Below are 26,884 nucleotides of genomic sequence, written 5' to 3'. Positions count from 1 at the left end.
TAGCTTTGGATTCTCATCATGGATTTTGCTACATAAAGTCCTCACAGTAATATAAAACCAGCAAACTTGGCAAAATTTTACCATATATCATCTACATACTGCAGGAATCTCGCTTTTAATCAACCAGAGCTCTTGGAAAGTGCTAATTTACCAAGAAGGAACTCGTATTTTCCAAGAACTGAATCAAATCAATCACATTTAACAAACTGAAGTTCTCGGGACATCTCTCATATTATGGATAAGAAGCAACATTTCCAAATCAATGTGGTCTACAGATACAGATGGATGCCTAACAATACACATGTTTCAAGGCTTGGTAATGGGTTGGTCATTGACTTACAAGGTAGCCATCTACAGGTGACACGAGAGATATATTTGTATTGGTCAAATTGTCTTAAAAATTGTATGGCTTCAGTGTTTCATTGGTGGATGCTGAAATAAAGTAATTTTGTTGAAATCACTAATTGCGCCTAGTGAATCGGCACCTAAAAAAGTCAAAGAGCAGCAACTTGTACTCTCTTCATAGAGGAGTGGACCTTTACAGTACTGCCTCAGTCAACCCTATTGACTTTGAATAAAGTGCCACCATTATGATCGACTCAGTGAGAAGGAATTGGAGGATGTAGCTCGGGATGATGAGGCTTGGGATCGCTGGGGGCTCCACCTATTAGATTACAGTTATCACCTATCATATGGACATTTCATCAATGTTTTGCCAGAGAAAAACCCCATTAATGTCATATTGGGGATGCTGTGACCCAGCTCCAGGAGGGGTCTCTGTCATTGCTACTAGACTAAATACATTACTGGAGCAAAAGTGAACACTGTATTTGCTATATTTCAGTGCACAGACGTGTCCTTCCTTACCAGCTGACCTTAACATATCCCAAGATGAGTGGCATAAGATGACCAGCCTAAAATAAAGACAGGATTTTGTACTTCCAATATTAAATAGCATATGGAGGCCGATATAGACAATTGTCCACACAAATGTGTCCACCCTTATCTTTTCTCAAATTTGCTAAAAGGCAATCTGACAGCACAAAATGAGTGTTCAAACCAAGCAACGATGTTCGGTGCACCATTGATGTGGCCGAAAAAGTTCAGTGCCACTTCCAACCTACTTGTTACCAACCCTCTCCTACTTGATTGACGGCAAGATGCAAAAGTAGGTGGGAAAGTTCTCTGAACTTCATGGTCACACCAAGAGTTCACCGAGAGTCTGCACTTGGTTCGAGCAGTCATTTTGTGCTGAAAAATTCCATTTTAGCAAATTTGAGAAAAATTAAAAAACGTTAAAACAAAAATGTCTATTCTGCCTGTATACGCTAATCTATATTGATTTTTAATTCTATTTTTGAAAGGAAAATAGAGAAGAAATGTTGCACAATTGTAATTATTCTAAATATTTATGGAACGGTATGTAGGTTGTATGAATTAAATATCTGAAATCACAAACACAAGTGAAAACTCCTCTCATAAGGCAGGAAAACAAGCTTGTAAGCTGCATCTATAATAGTCTGTAACCAGTGGTTTCAATATCCCTCGGCATGCCTAATAAGAAGTTACGCTAACAGTGTGAGTCTTCTCCCGAGGTGCCGTATGGTGAGGAAAGTAGAGGCTATTTTAGATCCATGGAGAGGCAAGTAAACAGGCTAAACATATCCGTACCTCAGCATAACACACAGAATCTGAGAAATGGACAGATAGCTTGGAGTTAATATTTCAGAATTGTACCTAAAATCATTTTTATGTATTTAATTATGCCACTATTTTTCTTATATTTTGGTGTTTGGGTGATTAAAACCCCCCAAAAATAGCAACAATAGTTGTTCAATTCTTACATCTCTCTAGAAGAAGTCTCAAAATACAATCTGAGTTTTAGTCAAACGGAGATCTCCATCTGTGGACAATATGTTTTGGTCTTTTGGGCCTCATTAGCACACAGCAGGGATATGGTTTCGCTGTTTGAGGCTTCTGCAGTTACTCAAGTCATGTTCTTAGACTCTCCAGAATTAGGCATTGATTGACAGGTTAGCCTTGTAAATGGCACTTTAGAGGCAGCTTTTTCCACTTTAGAGGAGGTCCATTTGCATATTTTCCCAGTGAACATTGCCTGAAGTCTCCATAACTTAGCATTTGTTAGCATTCACGATCAGATTCGGAAAGTGAGATACTGGATGTAGTCAGTTTAGGCTTGAAGATGTGACTTGAGGATATTTTGGAAGAACTTTTGCTTGACTAATCGTTCCATTTACATAGTGCAGAGAATTTTTACCTGTGTGATGGTAGCTAGTGCACATTGATTAGCAGGACTTTTCAGAGTGATTTATTCCTCAACATACAACAAGTATTAAAAATGCTACATTTAGTGTAATACTCACATATTCTCCGTAAGTGTCCTGGGCTGGTGGAGGTGGTCGATAACCCGCTGGATGGGGTATTCCCCTTGCTCTTGAGGCAAGAAGTCCTCGGGCTCTTGTGGATGGTACTCTTGCTGGGGTTACACCTCTAGGCGCTGGAGCTCCTCTTGGTACCCCTGCTGATGATGGTGGTACTCCTCCACGACCCCTGTAACAATAGAAGTTGTATGTTTACAGGCTCTCCACACATATACAGAAGTATACATCAGGGAGGCAACCAGGGTGTCTACATCGGGTGGCAAATCAGTCATTTTATGTTGGCCAGTACATATACACTGCTCAAAAAAATAAAGGGAACACTTAAACAACAGAATCCAACTCCAAGTAAATCAGACTTCTGTGAAATCAAACTGTCCACTTAGGAAGTAACACTGATTGACAATCAATTTCACATGCTGTTGTGTTATGGACTGGTAATTTAGGAGCGACATGCGACTAGCTCTGGGCAGGTGGTAACTATACAGACCGCAGTTCCTGATCTTAACACAACACTAGCAGTAGCCGTGGAATGTTCCTGTCACTCCCTGGACATCTCGTCACAGCCGGAGAACTAGCTACCCCTAAAGGCAGAAAACGGAAAGCTATCTTGCCTCAGAGAAAATCCCCAAAGGATAGGACAGCCCCCCACAAATATTGGCTGTGAGAGGAGAAGGAAATGACATACGTAGTATGAAACAAGATTTTAGCAAAGGAGGCCAATTCTAGCTAGATAGACAGTAAGGAAAGAAACACTGTGCGGTCAGTAATAAAAACTAGAAAAAGTCCACCGCAGAGATATGCAAAAATCTCCACACCTGACTAAAGGTGTGGAGGGCAAAATCTGCAGCCCCGAGCTTCCAGCTTAGCTAAATAGATCCATACTGATAAGCTGGACAAATGAGCAAAACATAGAATGTGCTGAACAATAAGTCCACAACAAGTGGACTGCAAAAGGACAAGCAAGGACTTATCTTTGCTGAATGGGACAGAGTGTCAGGGAAATCCAAGAGCCATGTGTTGTGAATTTGGATTCTGGGCTCCCCCGGTGGCCGCTTGTGGAATTGGACTTGTCATCCTCTTTCCTGTTTCACCTGGTTCCATCAGTAGTGGGTGTCGCTATTTAAGCTCATTTCTCTGGTGGTTTCTTGCCGGTCAACAATGTTATCTGATGCCTCTCAGTGCTTGTTCCTGCTTCTAGACTACTACTAGATAAGTTGGACTTTTGTCCATGTTTTGTTTTGCCTATTTGTTCCAGTTCACAGCTGAAGTTTTGTTACTGTGTCTGGAAAGCTCTCGTTGATCAGGGATTGCTACTCTGGCGTTATGAGTTAATGCCAGAGTTTAAGGTAATCTCTGGATGGTGTTTTGTTAGTGTTTTTCTGCTGACCATGAAAGTATACTATCTGTCTTCTGCTATCTAGTAAGCGGACCTCAAATTTGCTAAGACTATTTTCCTGCTGCGTTTGTTGTTTCATCTGAACTCACCGTCATTATATGTGGGGGGCTACTGTCTTCTTTGGAATATTTCTCTAGAGGTGAGCCAGGTCTTATATTTCCCTCTGCTAGCTATTTAGGTCTTAGGCCAGAGCTGGGCATCTAGCGATAAATAGGAAATGCTACCTGGCTATTTCTAGTTGCGCGGCAGGCTTAGTTCATGGTCAGTATAGTTCCATCTTCCGAGAGCTTGTCCCTCTATAGGCTTGCTATGATCTCTGCCTGCAGAGATCATGACAGTTTGACCGGCCAATAAAGTGTTAAAGACCCAGGTTGAGAAAGGAGAGTTATAAGAAGTCTGCTGGAATTTTTTTTTTTTTTTCCTCCAGTCTGCCTTGCTGCAGTCTTTTTTCTCTCTCTCCTCCTAATCTCTGTATGGCTCTGTGTGCACCTGACAATAATGGATTTCCAGAGTGTAACTGCGGGTTTGAATAATCTCATCACGAAAGTACAAAATTTACAAGATTTTGTGGTACATGCTCCGGTATCTGAGCCGAGAATTCCTTTGCCGGAGTTCTTCACAGGGAATAGAGCTAGCTTCCAGAATTTCCGAAATAATTGTAAGCTTTATTTGTCCCTGAAGTCTCGTTCAGCTGGAGACCCTGCTCAGCAGGTTAGGATTGTGATTTCCTTGCTCAGGGGTGACCCTCAAGATTGGGCCTTCTCATTGCCAGCAGGGGATCCTGCGTTACGCGATGTGGATGCGTTTTTTCTGGCCTTGGGCTTGCTTTATGAGGAACCTCATTTGGAACTTCAGGCAGAAAAAACTTTGATGGCACTATCTCAGGGGCAAGACGAAGCTGAAGTTTTCTGCCAAAAATTCCGTAAATGGTCTGTGCTTACTCAGTGGAATGAGTGCGTCTTGGCGGCAACTTTCAGAGAAGGTCTCTCTGATGCCGTTAAGGATGTTATGGTGGGGTTCCCTGTGCCTGCAGGTCTGAATGAGTCCATGACAATGGCTATTCAGATTGATAGGCGTCTGCGGGAGCGCAAACCGGTGCACCATCTGGCGGTGTCTATGGAAAAGACGCCAGAAAGTATGCAGTGTGATAGAATTCTGTCCAGGAGCGAGCGACAGAATTTTAGACGGAAGAATGGATTGTGTTTCTATTGTGGGGATTCTACTCATGTTATATCAGCATGCTCTAGGCGTACAAAGAAGCTTGATAAGTCTGTTTCCATTGGCACCATTCAGTCTAAGTTTATTTTGTCTGTAACCCTGATTTGCTCTTTGTCATCCATTGCCACGGACGCCTATGTTGACTCTGGCGCCGCTCTGAGTCTTATGGATTGGTCCTTTGCCAATCGTTGTGGTTTTGATTTAGAGCCTTTGGAGACTCTTATTCCTCTGAAGGGGATTGACTCCACCCCATTGGCTAATAATAAACCACAATACTGGACACAAGTAACCATGCGTATCAATCCGGATCACCAGGAGATTATTCGTTTCCTGGTGCTGTATAATTTACATGACGATTTGGTACTGGGATTGCCATGGTTGCAGTCTCACAACCCAGTCTTGGACTGGAGAGCAATGTCTGTGTTGAGCTGGGGATGTAAGGGTATTCATGGGGACTTACCTTTGGTTTCTATTTCGTCGTCCATTCCCTCTGAAGTCCCTGAGTTCCTCTCTGATTATCAAGACGTCTTTGACGAACCCAAGCTTGGGTCGTTACCTCCGCACCGTGAGTGCGATTGTGCCATAGATTTGATACCGGGTTGTAAATATCCAAAGGGTCGTTTGTTTAATCTGTCTGTGCCGGAACATGCTGCTATGCGGGAATATATAAAGGAGTCTTTGGAAAAGGGACATATTCGTCCATCTTCTTCTCCCTTGGGAGCTGGGTTTTTCTTTGTCTCAAAAAAAGACGGCTCTTTGAGACCATGTATTGATTATCGGCTTCTGAATAAGATCACTGTTAAGTATCAATACCCATTGCCATTGCTTACTGATTTGTTTGCTCGTATAGAGGGTGCTAAGTGGTTCTCTAAAATTGATCTTCGTGGGGCGTATAATTTGGTGCGGATCAGGCAGGGGGATGAGTGGAAGACCGCATTTAATACGCCCGAGGGCCACTTTGAGTATTTGGTCATGCCTTTTGGTCTTTCTAATGCCCCTTCAGTTTTCCAGTCTTTTATGCATGATATTTTCCGCGATTTTCTGGATAAATTTATGATAATATATCTGGATGATATTCTGATTTTTTCTGATGACTGGGACTCTCATGTCCAGCAGGTCAGGAGAGTTTTTCAGGTTCTGCGGTCTAATTCTTTATGTGTGAAGGGGTCTAAGTGCCTTTTTGGGGTATATTTTTTCTCCCTCTTCCATTGAGATGGATCCCGTCAAGGTGCAAGCTATTTGTGACTGGACTCAGCCCTCCTCTCTTAAGGGTCTTCAGAGATTTTTGGGCTTTGCCAACTTTTACCGCCGATTTATTGCTGGTTTTTCGGATGTCGTTAAACCACTGACGGATTTGACCAGACAAGGCGCTGATGTTGCTAATTGGTCCCCTCATGCTGTAGAGGCCTTTCAGGAGCTTAAGCGCCGTTTTGCCTCTGCCCCTGTGTTGCGTCAGCCTGATGTGAATCTGCCTTTTCAGGTTGAGGTTGACGCTTCGGAGATCGGAGCTGGGGCAGTGTTGTCGCAGAAAGGTTCCGACTGCTCCGTCATTAGGCCTTGTGCCTTCTTTTCTCGCAAATTTTCGCCCACAGAGCGGAATTATGATGTTGGGAATCGGGAGCTTTTGGCCATGAAGTGGGCGTTTGAGGAGTGGCGCCATTGGCTCGAGGGGGCTAGGCATCAGGTGGTGGTATTGACTGACCACAAAAATTTGATTTATCTTGAGACTGCCAGACGCCTGAATCCTAGACAGGCGCGCTGGTCTTTATTTTTTTCTCGCTTTAATTTTGTGGTGTCATACCTACCGGGTTCTAAGAATGTTAAGGCAGATGCCCTTTCTAGGAGTTTTGACCCGGACTCTCCTGGTAATTCTGAACCCACAGGTATCCTTAGGGAGGGAGTAATTTTGTCGGCCGTTTCTCCTGATCTGCGGCGGTCCTTGCAAGAGTTTCAGGCGGATAGACCGGATCGTTGTCCGCCTGATAGACTGTTTGTTCCGGATGATTGGACCAGCAGAGTCATCTCTGAGGTACATTCTTCTGCATTGGCAGGTCATCCCGGAATTTTTGGTACCAGGGATTTGGTGGCAAGATCCTTCTGGTGGCCTTCCCTGTCACGAGATGTGCGAGTCTTTGTGCAGTCATGTGACGTTTGTGCTCGGGCCAAGTCTTGTAGTTCTCGGGCTAGCGGACTGCTGTTGCCCTTGCCTATTCCTAAGAGGCCTTGGACACACATCTCGATGGATTTTATTTCAGATCTGCCTGTTTCCCAGAAGATGTCTGTCATCTGGGTGGTCTGTGACCGTTTCTCTAAAATGGTCCATTTGGTTCCTCTGCCCAAGTTGCCTTCTTCTTCTGAGTTGGTTCCTCTGTTTTTTCAGAATGTTGTCCGATTGCACGGTATTCCTGAGAATATTGTTTCTGACAGAGGTACCCAATTTGTGTCTAGATTTTGGCGGGCATTCTGTGCTAGGATGGGCATAGATTTGTCTTTTTCATCTGCTTTTCACCCTCAGACTAATGGCCAGACCGAGCGGACTAATCAGACCCTGGAGACATATCTGAGGTGTTTTGTCTCTGCTGACCAGGATGATTGGGTTGCTTTTTTGCCATTGGCAGAGTTCGCCCTCAATAATCGGGCCAGCTCTTCCACCTTGGTGTCCCCGTTTTTCTGTAATTCGGGGTTTCACCCTCGATTTTCCTCCGGTCAGGTGGAATCCTCGGATTGTCCTGGAGTGGATGCGGTGGTGGAGAGATTGCATCACATCTGGGGGCAGGTTATGGACAATTTGAAGTTGTCCCAGGAGAAGACTCAGCGTTTTGCCAACCGTCATCGTCGTGTTGGTTCTCGGCTTTGTGTTGGAGATTTGGTGTGGTTGTCTTCTCGTTTTGTCCCTATGAGGGTCTCTTCTCCTAAGTTTAAACCTCGGTTCATCGGCCCTTATAGAATATTGGAGATTCTTAATCCTGTTTCTTTCCGTTTGGACCTCCCTGCGTCCTTTTCCATTCATAACGTTTTTCATCGGTCGTTATTGCGCAGGTATGAGGTACCTGTGGTACCTTCAGTTGAGCCTCCTGCTCCGGTGTTGGTTGAGGGTGAGTTGGAGTACGTTGTGGAGAAAATTTTGGACTCTCGTGTTTCCAGACGGAGACTCCAGTATCTGGTCAACTGGAAGGGTTACGGCCAGGAGGATAATTCTTGGGTCAATGCATCTGATGTTCATGCTTCTGATCTTGTTCGTGCCTTCCATAGGGCTCATCCTGGTCGCCCTGGTGGATCTGGTGAGGGTTCGGTGCCCCCTCCTTGAGGGGGGGGTACTGTTGTGAATTTGGATTCTGGGCTCCCCCGGTGGCCGCTTGTGGAATTGGACTTGTCATCCTCTTTCCTGTTTCACCTGGTTCCATCAGTAGTGGGTGTCGCTATTTAAGCTCATTTCTCTGGTGGTTTCTTGCCGGTCAACAATGTTATCTGATGCCTCTCAGTGCTTGTTCCTGCTTCTAGACTACTACTAGATAAGTTGGACTTTTGTCCATGTTTTGTTTTGCCTATTTGTTCCAGTTCACAGCTGAAGTTTTGTTACTGTGTCTGGAAAGCTCTCGTTGATCAGGGATTGCTACTCTGGCGTTATGAGTTAATGCCAGAGTTTAAGGTAATCTCTGGATGGTGTTTTGTTAGTGTTTTTCTGCTGACCATGAAAGTATACTATCTGTCTTCTGCTATCTAGTAAGCGGACCTCAAATTTGCTAAGACTATTTTCCTGCTGCGTTTGTTGTTTCATCTGAACTCACCGTCATTATATGTGGGGGGCTACTGTCTTCTTTGGAATATTTCTCTAGAGGTGAGCCAGGTCTTATATTTCCCTCTGCTAGCTATTTAGGTCTTAGGCCAGAGCTGGGCATCTAGCGATAAATAGGAAATGCTACCTGGCTATTTCTAGTTGCGCGGCAGGCTTAGTTCATGGTCAGTATAGTTCCATCTTCCGAGAGCTTGTCCCTCTATAGGCTTGCTATGATCTCTGCCTGCAGAGATCATGACAGCCATGCCTCGAAGCAGGAACAATTGGAAACTGGCATTGATTGAGGGAAAAAGCCAGATTAATATAGCCGAGCAGAAAGAAGATCAGTGGACGCAGCTGCTGATGCTAAATCCAAGAAGCAGCTGTACCACTCAAAACCACAGGAGGGAGCCCAAGAGCAGAATTCACAAAAGTGCTACTTACAACTACTGGAGGGAGCCCAAAAACGGAATTCACAACAGTACCCCCCCTTGAGGAGGGGTCACCGAACCCTCACCAGAGCCCCCAGGCCGATCAGGACGAGCCAAGTGAAAAGCACGAACCAAATCGGCGGCATGGACATCGGAGGCAACCACCCAAGAATTATCCTCCTGGCCATAACCCTTCCACTTGACAAGATACTGAAGCCTCCACCTTGAAAAACGAGAATCCAAAATTTTTTCAACCACATATTCCAACTGCCCCTCAACCAACACCAGGGCAGGAGGATCAACAGAGGGAACCACAGGTACCACATATCTCCGCAACAACGATCTATGGAAAACATTGTGGATGGCAAAAGAGGCTGGAAGGGCCAAACGAAAAGACACTGGATTGATAATCTCAGAAATGTTATAAGGACCAATAAACCGAGGCTTGAACTGAGGGGAAGAAACCTTCATAGGAACATGACGAGAAGATAACCAGACTAAATCCCCCACACGAAGCCGAGGACCAACACACCGACGGCGGTTAGCAAAACGCTGAGCCTTTTCCTGAGACAACGTCAAATTGTCTACCACGTGAGTCCAAATCTGCTGTAACCTGTCCATCACGGAATCAACACCAGGACAATCAGAAGGCTCAACCTGCCCTGAAGAAAAACGAGGATGGAAACCAAAATTACAAAAAAAAGGTGAAACCAAAGTAGCCGAAATGGCCCGATTATTAAGGGCAAGCTCGGCCAATGGCAAGAAAGCCACCCAATCATCCTGATCAGCAGACACAAAGCATCTCAAATAGGTTTCCAAGGTTTGATTAGTTCGCTCAGTTTGGCCATTTGTCTGAGGATGGAACGCCGAAGAAAAAGACAAATTAATGCCCATCCTGGCACAAAAGGACCGCCAAAACCTGGAAACAAACTGGGAACCTCTGTCAGACACAATATTCTCCGGAATGCCATGCAAACGAACCTCATGTTGAAAAAACAATGGAACCAAATCAGAGGAGGAAGGCAATTTAGGCAAAGGTACCAAATGGACCATCTTAGAGAACCGGTCACAAACCACCCAGATAACAGACATCGTCTGAGACACAGGAAGATCCGAAATAAAATCCATGGAAATATGCGTCCAGGGCCTCTCAGGGGCAGGCAAAGGCAAAAGCAACCCACTAGCGCGGGAACAGCAAGGCTTAGCCCAGGCACAGGTCCCACAGGACTGCACAAAAGAACACACATCCCGCGACAAGGAAGGCCACCAAAAGGACCTAGCAACCAAATCCCTGGTACCAAAAATCCCAGGATGACCGGCCAACACAGAACAATGGACCTCAGAAATTACCTTACTTGTCCATCTATCAGGAACAAACAACTTCCCCACAGGACAGCGGTCAGGTTTATCAGCCTGAAATTCCTGAAGCACCCGCCGTAAATCAGGGGCGATAGCAGAAAGAATCACCCCTTCCCTAAGAATGCCAACCGGCTCAAGAACTCCAGGAGAATCAGGCAAAAAACTCCTAGAGAGGGCATCTGCCTTAACATTCTTAGATCCCGGAAGATATGAGACCACAAAATCAAAACGGGAGAAAAACAGGGACCATCGAGCCTGTCTAGGGTTCAGCCACTTGGCCGACTCGAGGTAAATCAGATTCTTATGATCGGTCAAGACCACAACGCGATGCTTGGCTCCCTCAAGCCAATGTCGCCACTCCTCAAATGCCCACTTCATCGCCAACAACTCACGATTGCCGACATCATAATTGCGTTCCGCAGGCGAAAACTTTCGGGAAAAGAAGGCACATGGTTTCATCAAGGAACCATCAGAGTTCCTCTGTGACAAAACGGCCCCTGCCCCAATCTCAGAAGCGTCAACCTCAACCTGAAAAGGAAGAGACACATCAGGCTGACGCAAGACAGGGGCAGAAGTAAATCGGCACTTAAGCTCCTGAAAGGCCTCCAGAGCCTCAGAGGACCAATTTGCCACATCAGCGCCCTTCTTCTTCAAATCGGTCAGGGGCTTAACCACACTAGAGAAGTTGGCAATGAAACGACGATAAAAATTAGCAAAGCCCAAAAATTTCTGAAGGCTCTTCACAGATGTGGGTTGAACCCAGTCATGAATGGCTTGGACCTTAACAGGATCCATTTCTATAGACGAAGGAGAAAAAATAAACCCCAAAAAAGAGACCTTCTGGACCCCAAATAGGCACTTAGACCCCTTCACAAATAGAGCATTATCACGAAGGATCTGGAATACCATCCTGACCTGCTTCACGTGAGACTCCCAATCATTGGAAAAAATCAAAATATCATCCAAATACACAATCAAGAATTTATCAAGATAATTGCGAAAAATATCATGCATGAAGGACTGAAATACAGAAGGAGCATTAGAAAGCCCGAAAGGCATCACCAGGTATTCAAAGTGGCCTTCGGGCGTATTAAATGCAGTTTTCCATTTGTCACCCTGTTTAATACGAACAAGATTATATGCCCCTCGAAGGTCAATCTTGGTAAACCAACTAGCCCCCTTAATCCGAGCAAACAAATCAGAGAGCAAAGGTAAAGGGTATTGGAATTTGACCGTGATCTTATTAAGAAGGCGATAATCAATACAAGGTCTCAAGGAGCCATCCTTCTTGGCAACAAAAAAGAATCCTGCTCCCAATGGTGACGAAGACGGACGAATATGCCCATTCTCTAAAGACTCTTTAACATAGCTCCGCATAGCGGCATGCTCTGGCACAGACAGATTGAAGAGTCGGCCCTTAGGGAACTTACAGCCAGGAACCAAGTCGATAGCACAATCACAGTCCCTATGAGGAGGAAGGGAACTGGACTTGGGCTCATCGAATACATCCTGGAAATCTGACAACAATTCAGGAACATCAGAAGAGGGGGAAGAGGAAATTGATATTAAAGGAACGTCACTATGTACCCCTTGACAACCCCAACTAAGACATCGATTTCCAATCCAACACTGGATTGTGTACTTGTAACCATGGAAAACCCAGTACAACAACATCATGTAAATTATGCAACACCAGAAAACGACAATCTTCCTGATGTGCTGGAGCCATGCACATAGTCAGCTGAGTCCAATACTGAGGTTTATTCTTGGCCAACGGTGTAGCATCAATACCCCTCAAAGGAATAGGGCTCTGCAAAGCCTGCAAAGAAAAACCACAGCGCCTGGCGAAGTCTAAGTCCATTAAGTTCAGGGCAGCGCCTGAATCCACAAATGCCATGACAGAGAAAGATGATAATGAGCAAATCAGGGTCACAGACAGGAGAAACTTAGGCTGTACAGTACTAATGGTAACAGATCTAGCGACCCTCTTAATACGCTTAGGGCAATCAGAAATAGTATGAACAGAATCACTACAGTAAAAACACAGCCCATTCTGACGTCTGTATCCCCTCTGTTCCACTCTAGTCAGAATCCTATCACATTGCATAGGCTCAGGACTCTGTTCAGAGGACGCTGCCATATGGTGCACCATTTTGCGCTCGCGCAGGCGCCGATCAATCTGAATGGCTAGGGACATAGATTCGCTCAAACCAACAGGCGTGGGGAACCCCACCATAACATCTTTAAGGGCTTCTGAAAGACCCTTTCTGAAAATTGCTGCCAGAGCATCCTCATTCCATTTAGTAAGCACAGACAATTTTCTAAATTTATGGCAGTACAATTCTGCCGCTTCCTGACCCTGACACAGGGCCAAAAGTGTTTTCTCAGCATGCTCTACAGAGTTAGGTTCGTCATACAATAATTCGAGCGATTGAAAAAATGCATCTACATTAAGCAATGTCGGATCCCCTGACTCAAGGGAGAATGCCCAGTCCTGAGGGTCACCACGCAGCAGATAAATAACTATTTTAACTTGCTGAGTGGGGTCACCAGAGGAACGGGGTTTCAGAGCAAAAAACAATTTGCAGTTATTTTTAAAGTTCAAAAACTTAGATCTATCCCCGTAAAACAAATCTGGAGTAGGAATTCTAGGCTCTAAGGATGGAGTCTCAACAACATAATCTTGGATACTCTGAACTCTTGCAGCAAGCTGATCCACACGAGAAAACAAACCCTGAACATCCATGTCCGCGCCCAAATCCACCCAGAGATTAAGAGGAAGGAAAAAGACAAAACAGACTAAAGAAAAAAAAATGGCTCAGAACTCTTTTTCTTTTCCTTCTTTTGAGATGCATTCAACTCATTTTTGGCCAGTTGCACTGTTATGGACTGGTAATTTAGGAGCGACATGCGACTAGCTCTGGGCAGGTGGTAACTATACAGACCGCAGTTCCTGATCTTAACACAACACTAGCAGTAGCCGTGGAATGTTCCTGTCACTCCATGGACATCTCGTCACAGCCGGAGAACTAGCTACCCCTAAAGGCAGAAAACGGAAAGCTATCTTGCCTCAGAGAAAATCCCCAAAGGATAGGACAGCCCCCCACAAATATTGGCTGTGAGAGGAGAAGGAAATGACATACGTAGTATGAAACAAGATTTTAGCAAAAGAGGCCAATTCTAGCTAGATAGACAGTAAGGAAAGAAACACTGTGCGGTCAGTAATAAAAACTAGAAAAAGTCCACCGCAGAGATATGCAAAAATCTCCACACCTGACTAAAGGTGTGGAGGGCAAAATCTGCAGCCCAGAGCTTCCAGCTTAGCTAAATAGATCCATACTGATAAGCTGGACAAATGAGCAAAACATAGAATGTGCTGAACAATAAGTCCACAACAAGTGGACTGCAAAAGGACAAGCAAGGACTTATCTTTGCTGAACAGGTCAGAGTGTCAGGGAAATCCAAGAGCCATGCCTCCAAGCAGGAACAATTGGCAACTGGCATTGATTGAGGGAAAAAGCCAGATTAATATAGCCGAGCAGAAAGAAGATCAGTGGACGCAGCTGCTGATGCTAAATCCAAGAAGAAGCTATACCACTCAAAACCACAGGAGGGAGCCCAAGAGCAGAATTCACAAAAGTGCTACTTACAACCACCGGAGGGAGCCCAAGAGCGGAATTCACAACACTGTTGTGCAAATGGAATAGACAACAGATGGAAATTATTGGCAATTATCAAGACACCCTCAATAAAGGAGTGGTTCTGCAGGTGGGGACCACAGACCACATCTCAGTACCAATGCTGTCTGGCTGATGTTTTGGTCACTTTTGAATGTTAGTTGTGCTTTCACTCTCGTGGTAGCATGAGACGGACTCTACAACCCAAACAAGTGGCTCAGGTAGTGCAGCTCATCTTTTGTGCAAGGAGGAACAGGAGGAGCACTGCCAGAGGGCTACAAAATGACCTCCAGCAGGCCACAAATGTGCATGTCTCTGCACTAACGGTTAGAAACCGACTCCGTGAGGATGGTCTGAGGGCCTGACGTCCACAGATGGGGGTTGTGCTCACAGCCCAACACCGTGCAGGATGCTTGGCATTTGCCACAGAACACCAGGATTGGCAAATTCGCCACTGGCACCCTGTGCTCTTCACAGACAAAAGCAGATTCACACTGAGCACATGTGAAAGACGTGACAGAGTATGGAGACACTGTGGAGAGCGATCTGCTGCCTGCAACATTCTTCAGCATGACCGGTTTGCCAGTGAGTCAATAATGGTGTGGGGTGACATTTCTTTGGAAGGCTACACAGCCCTCCATGTGCTCGCCAGAGGTAGCCTGACTGCCATTAGGTACCGAGAAGAGATCCTCAGACACCTTGTGAGACCATATGCTGGTGCGGTTGGCTCTGGGTTCCTCCTAATGCAGGACAATGCCAGATCTCATGTGGCTGGAGTGTTTCAGTAGTTCCCGCAAGATGAAAGCATTGAAGCTATAGACTGGCCCGCCTGTTCCCCAGACCTGAATCCAATTGAACACATCCAGGACATCATGTCTCGCTCCATCCACCAACGTCACATTGCACCACAGACTGTCCAGGAGTTGACAGATGCTTTAATCCAGGTCTGGGAGGAGATCCCTCAGGAGACCATCCGCCGCCTCATCAGGAGCATGCCCAGGCATTGTAGTCAGGTCATACAGGCACGTGGAAGCCACACACAATAATGAGTATCTTTTCCTTGTCATGAGGCATTTCCACTGAAGTTGGATCAGTCTGAGACAGCCTGTGCAGCTTGTCACTAACCCCGCTTCCTGTTTACCACCATTGCGGGTTGTGGAATCCGGTGTGTCTGAGTGGGTAGAGGTGGCTCAGCGGAGTGTTCCAATGCAGTCTGTAACAGTGGAAAGTCCAGGGAAGCTGTGCAGAGCGAGGGTGCCCCAGCCGGTGGCGTCCTTGATTACGGCAGAGGGAAAGGATGGCTGACAGTGTTTGGCAGCACGTGATGTTGCTGAGGCTTCGGAGCATCACTGGGGCCAAAAAGCAAACTGACGAGTTTCAAAGGACTCCGTCCTTCTTCCAGTCGGAGTCTGAAATGCGTGGAGATATTGATTTAGCAATTGAGTATCGAACCCTTAAAGGAACCGCATGCACCTCCTGATCATGTCTGTGAATTAGTCTGTGCACTATCAAACCGCCTATATCTACATACATATATCCGTAAGTGTGTTCTTATTTAGATTATGGTTTGGTCTCTATGCACATTCTGAATGGGGGATCTACCCTCTCCCTCTCATTGAATATTAATATTGTTGACCATATACCCTAGAGTGCGGTATCTCTTTTTTTGTTCAATTTGATACTTTTCTGAAGCAGTTTGTCAGTGTTCAATATTCGTTTAACATTTCACACTTATCTATTTTACACTATTTCTTACTATATTACAGATCTCTATTACGAGCTCCAATTTCCTTCTTATTCATATACATAACGTTCTAGCTACTTCCAACTACTACTAAGAGGAGCTTCAGAGCTCATTGTATAATATGCTATTATTAAAAGGGTTGATCACTACTTGTACAACCCCATCTGAATCCTTATGTTTCCCCCTTGCAAAATAATAACATTTGTACTAACCTATGATGCTGACGGCATTCCAGAGATTTCGGCACTGGCTCTCCCAGGGCTTGCGTGACATTGTTATGTCAGGCGTTCACTGTGGCCGATCAGCGCTTGATTCACTCTCCTCTTCTACGGATTAAATTGACATCCAGAGAAAGTGAGAGAGTTCCTTATTCCACTGAATGTCTTGATTTAAGGTGGGGAGAGTGAAGCCAGCACTGATTGTTACGTCACGTGATCCCTGCAGCCATTATCACAAGTCCCAGGAGAGCAAGTGCTGCCGGCACAGGAGGTGAGTATAAGTATTATTATTTTGCTGGAGGGAAACATAAGAATTGAGAAGAGGTTGTCCAAGTAAAGAACAACCCCTTTAACGTCAATATATTAACTACAGCCTGTGGAAAACTCCATATCTTCCCCCTTTTATGATTATACAGGGGTACCATCACTACTGAAGTAAACAAATACAGAAATTCAATACATTATCACATCATAACCAATGGGTGGCCACAAAGAGACACGTAGAATAAACATCTCCTGACAGAGTATTATGACATAATGCTTGTTTTTTTTCCACTAGTCATGTAGGAATATTTTGAGTCAAAATATAAGGATAAAAAAATACTTTCATATTATCAATAGGCCGCCGATAGGTTCTTTGAATACCTATAGACTTGTCCATGCTTATTATTTCCATAGACCAATGCTTACCTAGACAGTGCTGCGACAGGTGTTCCCCGGGCACGGACTGACTGCTTGCCGCGGGCTACTGGGACTTCGTCATTTTCAGAGCCGCCATTTAAGTAGGTAAGTTCTTGCAGCTGTGCTTGTCTGATTTCATCATTGTAATCCTATGCATGCAGGAGTAAACGCAAAACAGCATTAAGAAATGGAAACGCTTTTTCCCCCTTGTTTTGTACAACAGAACATTTATAAATGTCAACACGAGACTTGAACTCGACATTTCAATTTCACTCGCTAACATTGTATTTTGATGCAACTTCCATTTCTTATAGTTTATTCTAACATTACTTAAGAAACAAGCTTCATGCATCACGCAGGTTGTGTTCTCCTTGGACTCCCAGGCATAAATCAATAAAACATGCTCTAAATATTCAATGTAACATCTACGGTCAAAGTAGACGAGATCTAAAACCCAATGGACGAGCATTTGTTTTTTTTAACCTATGTTACTATTTTTGATAAATTTATGTATTACTTTAATATTATTGAGAGTCTAGATAAGTCACAGAATGCAAATTAAATATTTATCATATTGTTTAAAAATATTAGCATAAATATATAAATATATATATAAATATCTAGATATGAATCTATACATATATAAATATCTATACAAAGATCTCTCTCACCCTCTCTCTCACTATATATGTATATATATATATATATATATATATATATATATATATATATATATATATATATATATATATATATATAATGAGGCAGTGACTTGTGTCACAGGTAGGGGTCACTGTGTGTTCTCCCCAGGTTGTGCATGGAGACGGATGAAGTCCATAGGTGTGCATGGCAGTCAAGGATTTCCGGTTCAAGTTTTCCATGTGGCTAAAAGCCACAAGTTTGTTTGTTAAAAACCCGGCAGTAAGGGGTATGGGTGTGTCAGGTGTCAGGTACAACATCAGTGTCAGTCTGTTGTGTGCTGTTGTGCAGAGCAGAGGCCTGCAGAGCGTTAGCTGTGTGTGTTAAGCATCACAGGCCAGTGGAGCCAGCAGCTATGGCAGCTGAATAGCCTGGCACCCGCACCGTACACAGCGATGCAAGTCGTCCATGGTAACTGGTCTCGGATGTGGACAGTCCTGTGCCCGGAGGTGAAAGGAGGTAGATGTCCTGTGCCCGAAAGAGTCGGATGTGGACAGTCCTATGCCCAGAAGTGTACCGAGGTGGATGTCCTGTGCCCAAAAGAGGACTGGCATGTGTAACAATTGCAAACAGGTGGATATGGTGCCCGGCTGATATCCAGAGGATATCCTGGGTTGTGTACGGCTGTGTGAGTAAAGAGTCTGTGATACAGCGGTTCAGGACACCCATGGAAACTAGTCAGAGGAGGACCAGCGTGTGTAGTGTCTGCAACATGTGAAGCTGTGTTTAGGGACTGTAATATGGCATGCGGTTCCCTACGGACACTGGACAAGGAGAGGTCCATCGTGTTTAGGGACTGCAATCTAAAAACCATACGATGTGTAGTGCTATGAAACGGGCACTGAAACGAGATGCAACCATGTGTATTGAACTATGATGACGTGTACTATAAAATCCTATGCACCTCTATGTGTGAAGTAACACATTAAAGAGACTTTTGTGTTTGAACTTTGTGGGTCACTGCCCCTTCACTACGTACAGTGCTACCGCAGAATTACAATATATATATAAATATATATTTTTTTTTTGTTTATTTACTGATCAATGTGTTATCCGCTCATCTACCTCCTGCTAAGGGTAAGTGCACACATTCAGTATGTGAAGCATAAAAATCTTTAAAAAAATTCTGAGGTGTTGGTGGGAAAAATCCTGCATACAGTAAAATATGCACGTTTTGTGGCACTCTGGCCTTGTTTCTGATTAATATTTTTAAGTGTTATTTTCCAATTTATTTGAATGGCTAAAAAAGGGTGCAAAGACGCTGAAAGAATTACTGTACTGCAGATTGGAGGCAGTTTCAGAAAAAAAATAAGAAACATGCACATGAGATTTTGAAATTTTCACTTTACTCGTACAATAAAATGCTGCAAAAAACAAAACAAATCAAAACAAAAAAACATGTTGCAAAAACATCGGGGGGTGAACATATCCTAACAGAGGGATCACAATTATAAAACGGTTTACACATTTTTTTATGTAAAAGGTAGAAAAAAAATAAAATTATTAGTAGTATTATATAAAAAAAAATATTTTTAGTCTACAAGGAGACATTTATTTGTGTTCAATGCAAATTTAATTACAGACGTAGATTTTGATTTCAGACTGTTTGTGTAGGAGCTGTAGACACAATGATATCTTACCTACTATTATTTATTTATTTTACTTACTTAAATCTTATTATTAGGCATCAAAAGTATTCTGTAGCTCTTTACAGACATTTTCATAAATGGCCCTAATGGGGCTCGCAATCTAATGTCTTTGGAACGAGGGAGGAAACCCACAAAAACATTGGGAGAAAATACAAAAACTTTGGCCTCTGCAGGGAAAATGCCAAGCTAGTAGAATTTGGCAGATCGCTTGGTGAGACTCCAGTCCATTGACTATTTCAGTCTGACTGAAGCTCACAAATCTCTTCCCTTCTGGGAAACCCAGCGCGGCTCTTGATTAGACGGGCTGGAGCGTTATCATCATTGTGGTGTAACACCCCATTAATCAAAAGGCACCTTGGGATCCCAGAGGGTAAGGGATTCACAAGCCTATCATCCCCCAGCCATGGACTACTGACCTGGTTGATGTACTAGAATCCCAAAAACTGATCCGCCCAACTCTACTGGCCAGCCATATATTTCCTTGGCAAAATCAGCTCTGTGCCTGGGTTAGTAGAACAGAAGATGATCAGTCAAATTTATCAGTGGATTCTTTTTGAAAAGGAGCTGTTTTTTTCATGAAAACATTTCTATTGAAGATGAATTATTAAAAAAAAACCTAAAACATTTCATGTACTATGAACACTTTACTAAACACCAGGCGATATTTGTGAGCCAGAGAGATCACCAATTTAGATATAAGAAAGGGGCAGAGACCCAAATCTTGGCTAAACTGTGCATACACATGGCTGGCTGATAAGATTAGTTCAGTCTGATTGTTACTTGGAGTCAGGATTTTATTTTTATTTTTCATAGAGCAATTTGCCTCATGCCTTGTGTTTTTGACCCTCATTGAATAAATAATGGAGAACCAAGATTTATGTTTTATCCTTTCTCCATGCTGATTTGATGGACATATTACCATGAATTGTTTCATGAGGACTTGTCTTCTACTCCCAGATTCCTAAGCAGCAAGATGGACGTGCATCAGTCAAGCTGAGGTGTGCACTGGTGTAGGATGCACCAAATTTTCTAAGAGGCATCCACATTGTAATGAATTTGGCACATTTGAGCTGCTCGTTGTCTATTGCAAAAAAATTAACTCCAATTGGAGACTGAAATACAATTATTTCATAATTTGCACCAATTTTTTATATAAATGATGCTGAATTTTTCAGGCGGCACTTGGACTTGCCCTCTAATGCTAAGTTTTCACCACTTTCCAAAAGGTTCACAGAGCTGGCAGAAACTGACATAAAAAAGCTAAAATTCAAAAGAATTAATGTGCTACTGCCAAAATTTTGTGACATTTCAATCCGAACAGTACAGGCAAAGAAAAAAGTATCACTCCAATAATGCACACCACATATGAAGATGAGAGTCATAATTTTAAGAAAAACACAAGATTTTATTGAAACACTACATAAAACATAATTAAAAACAGCAAACAAAAAGCCCTGTCCATAACAATCAATGCAAGGTAGAATGATACGTACAAACCACAGTGACGTTATAACCTGCAATGCTGAGAGCCTGCCTGAACCCTAAGGAGAATAGGGACCACATATGGTCAGCTAAGGACACAAAATTGGTAAGAGAGTATACACCCTACACCATCCTATACGTAACAACCGGCAGGGCAGCAGGACCAGGGCCAATGCAGGGCTGCATTGACCCTGGTCCTGCTGGCCTGCCGGTTCACCCACAGACCTTTTCCTGGTCACCATCCTGCTCTTGGTAACTTTTGTCCCAGTGTTTTCTCTGCTTGGTGGTCTTTGAGGCTTTCTTTTGAGTGTTTTGGGACTTCCTTCATAGCCCAGGTTATCTGGGTTACATGCTTACTAGTGTCTCATGAGCCGCACAGGTTATTATATACGGCTGGATACCTGTTTTGGGCTATATACCCATTGTTACGTATAGGATGGTGTAGGGTGTATACTCTCTTACCAATTTTGTGTCCTTAGCTGACCATATGTGGTCCCTATTCTCCTTAGGGTTCAGGCAGGCTCTCAGCATTGCAGGTTATAACGTCACTGTGGTTTGTATGTATCATTGTACCTTGCATTGATTGTTATGGACAGGGCTTTTTGTTTGCTGTTTTTAATTATGTTTTATGTAGTGTTTCAATAAAATCTTGTGTTTTTCCTAAAATTATGACTCTCATCTTCATATGTGGTGTGCATTATTGGAGTGATACTTTTTTCTTTGCCTGTACTATATCGTTGTTTATCACTCACTTGCACCCCGTATTACATTCTATATTGTAAGTTTATTGTGCTCATATTTGTGTGGTGCGCCTTGGTCTTTTACTTATTTCAATCCGAACATTGATTAATATGAGCATCAGAGTTTGGTTATATATTGTCCTTAATTTTCTTCGCCACATATACGACTACCTATGAAACATACAACATTTTTAGCTGTATCAATAAAGATTCTCAACATTTTGCAAGATAAACATTTTACTAAGGTCTCCATTAGGTTCGTTCCTTACAAGTCCTTAGTTGCACCATAGACATAGAAGTGTCTCCATTTAGCTCCAATTTTCCGCATTCCTCTGCATTGTGCCAAATTCCATTGTATAAAGCACCTCACATGCATCCGTAAGCCCCATAGCCGGTCGTTGGCTCACAACTTGTCTATCCTTGGACCATTTTTGGAAGGTGCTAACCATTACCTACCAGGAACACTCCACAAGACATGGCATTTTGGAGACGCTCTAACCCAGTCCTCTATCCATCACAATTTGGCACTTCACAATGTTGCTTAGTTCCTTATTCTCTCACTTTTTTGTCCTATTTTCATCTTTTGTTTTAAAGAGAATAACAATCTCAAGTGGCTTTGTAAGTTAACTCGATGTCTCAAGGACAACCAGGCGTTCACTGATGAGTTTTCACATTCTGTAGAAGTACGTAAAATGTTCTGTCCTTGAATCATTCATTTTTATGCCCTCCTGTATCTCCAACTGTAGCCAAGTAAACATTGCACGCTAGCGTACTGTACATGGGGTATGATAAGGTCTAAGTTTAAAGATTTCCCGTATTTTTATGGTTTTATGTACTGTATTTTGATTTTTTTGTCCCAATTTCATCTGTTATTGCAGCTGAGCCCCATTCACACAGTCCACAGACAGCGCAGTGTTGTAGAACTCTCTAAAAACCCAATGACTCTATCCCTAGTATTGCTTATGAGATCACCTTTACATTTTTCCCTACAAAGGTCACACATTAGAAGCAGATTACGTACCATGGTCCCATATAGAATTATTTTAAGTCAGTTTAGATTTACCAAATCATTGATTATTCAATTATTATAATGATTATGATTATTATTGTTTTAATTAGTTTATCTATTTAAGGCAGTGACATAGAAAAAAAGACTTCAGAACAGCCCCACTATTGCCCATTATCAGCTACGGAAATTGTACTGATTCCATTTATAGACAAAACCCAAGAAACAAAAAATGCATGAATGCCCTATATTAAGTAAATAAGCAGAATGTCATAGTACATGCATATAACATACTTGGTTAACACTATTTTGATCTAATAGCTTAGAAGATATCCCACCTCCAGAAGGTGTACCCAATCGGACAGTCTGATCCTGTCTCTTTAATGAAAACATTGGCTTGTGTCAGTCAACCTCAATGTAAATAATGGCAGAGCAGGACAGGGACTCGACTGTTCAGCCACCTGTCCATGGGAAGCTACATAGATGAAAGCCACAACCCTGTTTCTACAAAGTATAAGAAACTACAGCAAAACCAAGGAATGAGCTGGAAGATTAGTTGGTATGTGCAAAAGGACATTCCCAAAACAAAATATAAAACAAAAATGATCACTTTCCCAACTGTGTACACCATCGCGGTGGGATAGCTTTTACACTTTTGGATTGACATAGTGTTCACTAAGTACTTTATGTTATTTACATGGACTATTATTATTTTTACATTACTAGATTGTGGCCCGATTCAAACGCATCGGGTATTCTAGAATATGCATGTCCCCGTAGGATATGGACAATAATGATTCCAGAATTCGCGGCAGACTGTGCCCGTCGCTGATTGGTCGAGGCAACCTTTATGACATCATCGTCGCCATGGCAACCATTATGACATCTACGTCGATACTGTGCCCGTCGCTGATTGGTCGAGGCAACCATTATGACATCATCGTCGCCATGGCAACCATTATGACATCTACGTCGATACTGTGCCCGTCGCTGATTGGTCGAGGCCTGGCGGCCTCAACCAATCAGAGACGCGGGATTTCCAGGACAGACAGACAGACAGACAGACGGAAAAACCCTTAGACAATTATATATATAGATAGGGTATGTGCTCATTTCGTTTTTTTCTTGGGTTTTGTGTGAATGTGCTCTTACGCATTGCACATAAAACTCTATGGTTTCTACTCGGTTGCGTTTTGAGCGTGGGAAGCGGTTTCAGTAAAATGTCCAGGTTGGTTTCTTAAAACTCCATAAACCATGAGTCAGGATTAAAAAAAAAACAAAAAAAAAAAACAGCCATTTCTGGCACAAAGTGAAAACATAAAGTAGCGTGGAGTCACCAGGTCACCAGGTCGTGTTACTGTACATCTCTTTATTCTTTAGCAATAACACTGGAGGTCTGCACACCTCAACACACCGACAATGAATGAGACAACTGTTTTCCTTTTAATCCACCATACAACTCCCTGGGGTGGGGATATATGAGCAGCCATTCCCACCCATCTTTCTGACTGCTTGTAAACTCGACCCTGAAATGCCCTATTAACTCTTTCAGCCTGCTTTTCTTTGATGCATATCTCCCCTCAACGATGTGCCCCTCGGACATCTTACACAACTTATACTCCAGCACATTTCCTAGGTTTTCATCCTTTTATATTATGGGCAGTATCACAGCCCGTAGGTTTTCAAAGAGCCACAAATTTGCATGTGATTTTGATCCATGACTGATCACAAACGTAACAGTTGCTTATTTATTTATTATTTTGCAAACCACATGGTCTGCAAAATCATATGGACATCTGGACAGCCATGTAATCTATAGTGGGTACGTGTTTTGTCAGGGTGGAACATTCACATGAGAAATGGACGTCTGAATGAAGTCAAAGACTGAAGGTCCCATTCATGCAAGTGTTTTGCCAGAATACCAGGGTAAAATGTCTTGAAATGTTGAAAAATATTTGCACAACTCAATGTTGTGCTAAAAAAAAATTGACTTTTGGTATTTTATCGTCAGTTTCGGACAACTCCCTCAATATTGCCAGAGCTGGGTTGGGACGGGGCATGGCAAAATGCACCTAATAAGTTAATCAACACCTGTGGTATAACTTACACTAAAAATGGTACTTAATTCATTGACTGAAGTAACATTCCCAGTGACGCACATGCCAGTGCCAAGTTGGCCAAATTGATTAAGTGGTGCGCGCCTCTTAATGAATGAGGCGCATCTTACTTCTGCATGCCCATCTGTAAGATGGGCAAATGAAATGCCAGTAATCATGAATCAGGCCCAAATCTTTTCCCCAAATCTTTTGTACAAATCAATAAGGGACTCACTGTGGGAGGTCGATCCTCTAAGCCCAGGTCCAGGTGGACACATGGGCCACGGGCATCGGTGTAGCAGATTGGTGAGTAAACTGTAGGTAGAAAGGTGGAATGCTGAAAACCCGCCAACAGGCATAGGTCATCAGGAAACTGCAGCCAAGCAGGTGAAGTGCAGGAAACCACAGGCAGGTGTAGGACATAAGGAAACTGCAGGTAAGCAGGTGGAGAGCTGGAAACCACAGGCATGTAGCTGATAACACTCTGGAGTAAAGGCAAAGGTAGCAACTAAGGAAGCCTCACACAGCCAGGAAGGCATCCAAAAAACTTCAGGTGGACATAGAGAATGGGTCCAGGAGACCAGGGGACACAAACACTCCAGAGTCAATAGATGCCGCAGACAAAGTAAGAAGAAGCACTAGAGGCTGCTGGTCTACAGGAGACGTTCTGCAGCCCCCAGCCAGGTTGCTGTGCACACACAAACTGTGAGTCAGTCTCAGATTCAATATCCTTGCCTGGATGTGTGTCTTAGAACCCCTTAAATAGGCCCAGGCAGTTCACCACATGTGAGCACACTAGACCACCTGCAAAGCCAGGTGTGCAGGACAAAGAAGTTCGATGGACCGAGGCAAGTGGAGCAGAACCCAGACCAGGGACAGGTATGTAACAATTAAAGACAAAAATTAAAGAACAAATTACATTTGTTTAATGGTGGTTGCATTGTCTTCTTCCGAACAAACATTGGACAGACAAATGAACTTTCCACCTTACCCGTTATCCTACTGAACTTATGAACTACTGAAAGTGCAGCAGCCTGAAGCAGGAATGAAGCAGGGGCATGTCTCAGACCACCTCTGACTCCCTGCAGGAACTGTAGCTACTCTGTAGTCACAGATCACAGCTCTGCTCTCACAGAGTAGTGCTAAAACCACAACTAATCACGGCAATAAGTAGCTGATGATCATTCCTGTAGGTTTTGATTTACATATCCTTTTTTGATTTCCTCACTTTCCAGTAGCTTTAAACTCCTGTCAAGACAGATACATTTTGATGTCTCTTCATACAGAACAGATTTCATTACAGAACAAACCACCCTGTCAAAAATAAAGAGTCAGCACAATTCGACTACTCGGACCACTGGTTCTGTCAAGATGAAATGAAGTCTGTTAGAAAACTTCTTAGCTTTTGGAGCTTGTCAAACAGTCTATTTGGATTTGCTTGACCTCATTTGGCCATTAGATTTAAAGCCTTCTTCAAACCCAAGCACAGAGGCGGTAAATAATACATCGGTCGCTAAAATCTTATTGAGTAAATGGCAACGTAGATTTCACTTTTAAAAGCTTTCCTTTAAATGCTAATCAGAAGCAATTTTTCAGAGAAGTGATCACAGCAGGGGTCTCCTCAAGATCCACCTGGGGAGGAACCAGTCTATCGCTTTACAGTGTGCCAAATGAGCAAGAGCTTTTATCAAAAGGTCTTAGAAGAAATATATAAATTCTATAGATGCAAATTCCAATATCATGCTACATTACATATATTAATTCAGCTCAAAGACCTACTACATGAACCAGTAATAACTAGTTTGAGAGTAGAGAAGAAATACTCATGTAGAACAGAACACTATAGAGGCTCATTACTAAGTCAACGAGTTTGCAAATATGGGGATTTTATACATTTTATTAACGGAAACCTTACCTGATTATTACAGCCTGAACTACTGGTAGTACTACTCAGGGTTATTGCAGCCAGGCGGAAACAAACCAACCAAATGAAGCCACCGGTAAAACTTCCTTTGCATAATGGTTTCAACAACAGTGCTCCGCAAAATTCACACTTTTTAACCATGTAGTGTCCATAATAGGACTTCACATAGCCACATGGTAGATGGTTGAGATAATGTTTAGATACTTATAGGTAGTGCAAATGGTTATATACTCATCTGAGCCACATTGTGCCACCATCAGCGCGGAGATCTACGTCCAATCTAAGCCACAAGTAAAGCTTCATATGGGAATAACATCCCTAACAGTGCCCAACGCGTTTCCCTCCCGTGGGAATAACGGGAGTTTATCAGGGGATGCTGGCCATCCA

At 43.2% G+C, this 26,884-nt stretch overlaps 1 protein-coding gene across 4 annotated transcripts in view; it reads right to left on the bottom strand.

Moving 5' to 3' along the window:
- Positions 1 to 26,884, bottom strand: part of KHDRBS3 (KH RNA binding domain containing, signal transduction associated 3) — a 139,202-nt gene that overhangs the window by 42,445 nt on the left and 69,873 nt on the right. For all 4 annotated transcript variants that reach the window (XR_013217090.1, XR_013217091.1, XM_077271271.1 and 1 more), the window contains 2 exons: positions 16,911 to 17,050; positions 2,385 to 2,571 (listed from right to left, as the gene is read on the bottom strand). Coding sequence is in view for 2 of the 4 variants with exons in the window: in XM_077271271.1 (XP_077127386.1) it covers positions 2,385 to 2,571; positions 16,911 to 17,050 (327 nt within the window). In the remaining 2 variants the exon portion in view is untranslated. The remainder of the gene's footprint in view (positions 1 to 2,384; positions 2,572 to 16,910; positions 17,051 to 26,884) is intronic.

Source organism: Ranitomeya variabilis, chromosome 6 (assembly GCF_051348905.1).
Source record: "Ranitomeya variabilis isolate aRanVar5 chromosome 6, aRanVar5.hap1, whole genome shotgun sequence".
In the NCBI taxonomy this organism is placed as follows: Eukaryota; Metazoa; Chordata; class Amphibia; order Anura; family Dendrobatidae; genus Ranitomeya; species Ranitomeya variabilis.
This window is presented reverse-complemented; position numbering and strand designations above follow the sequence as displayed.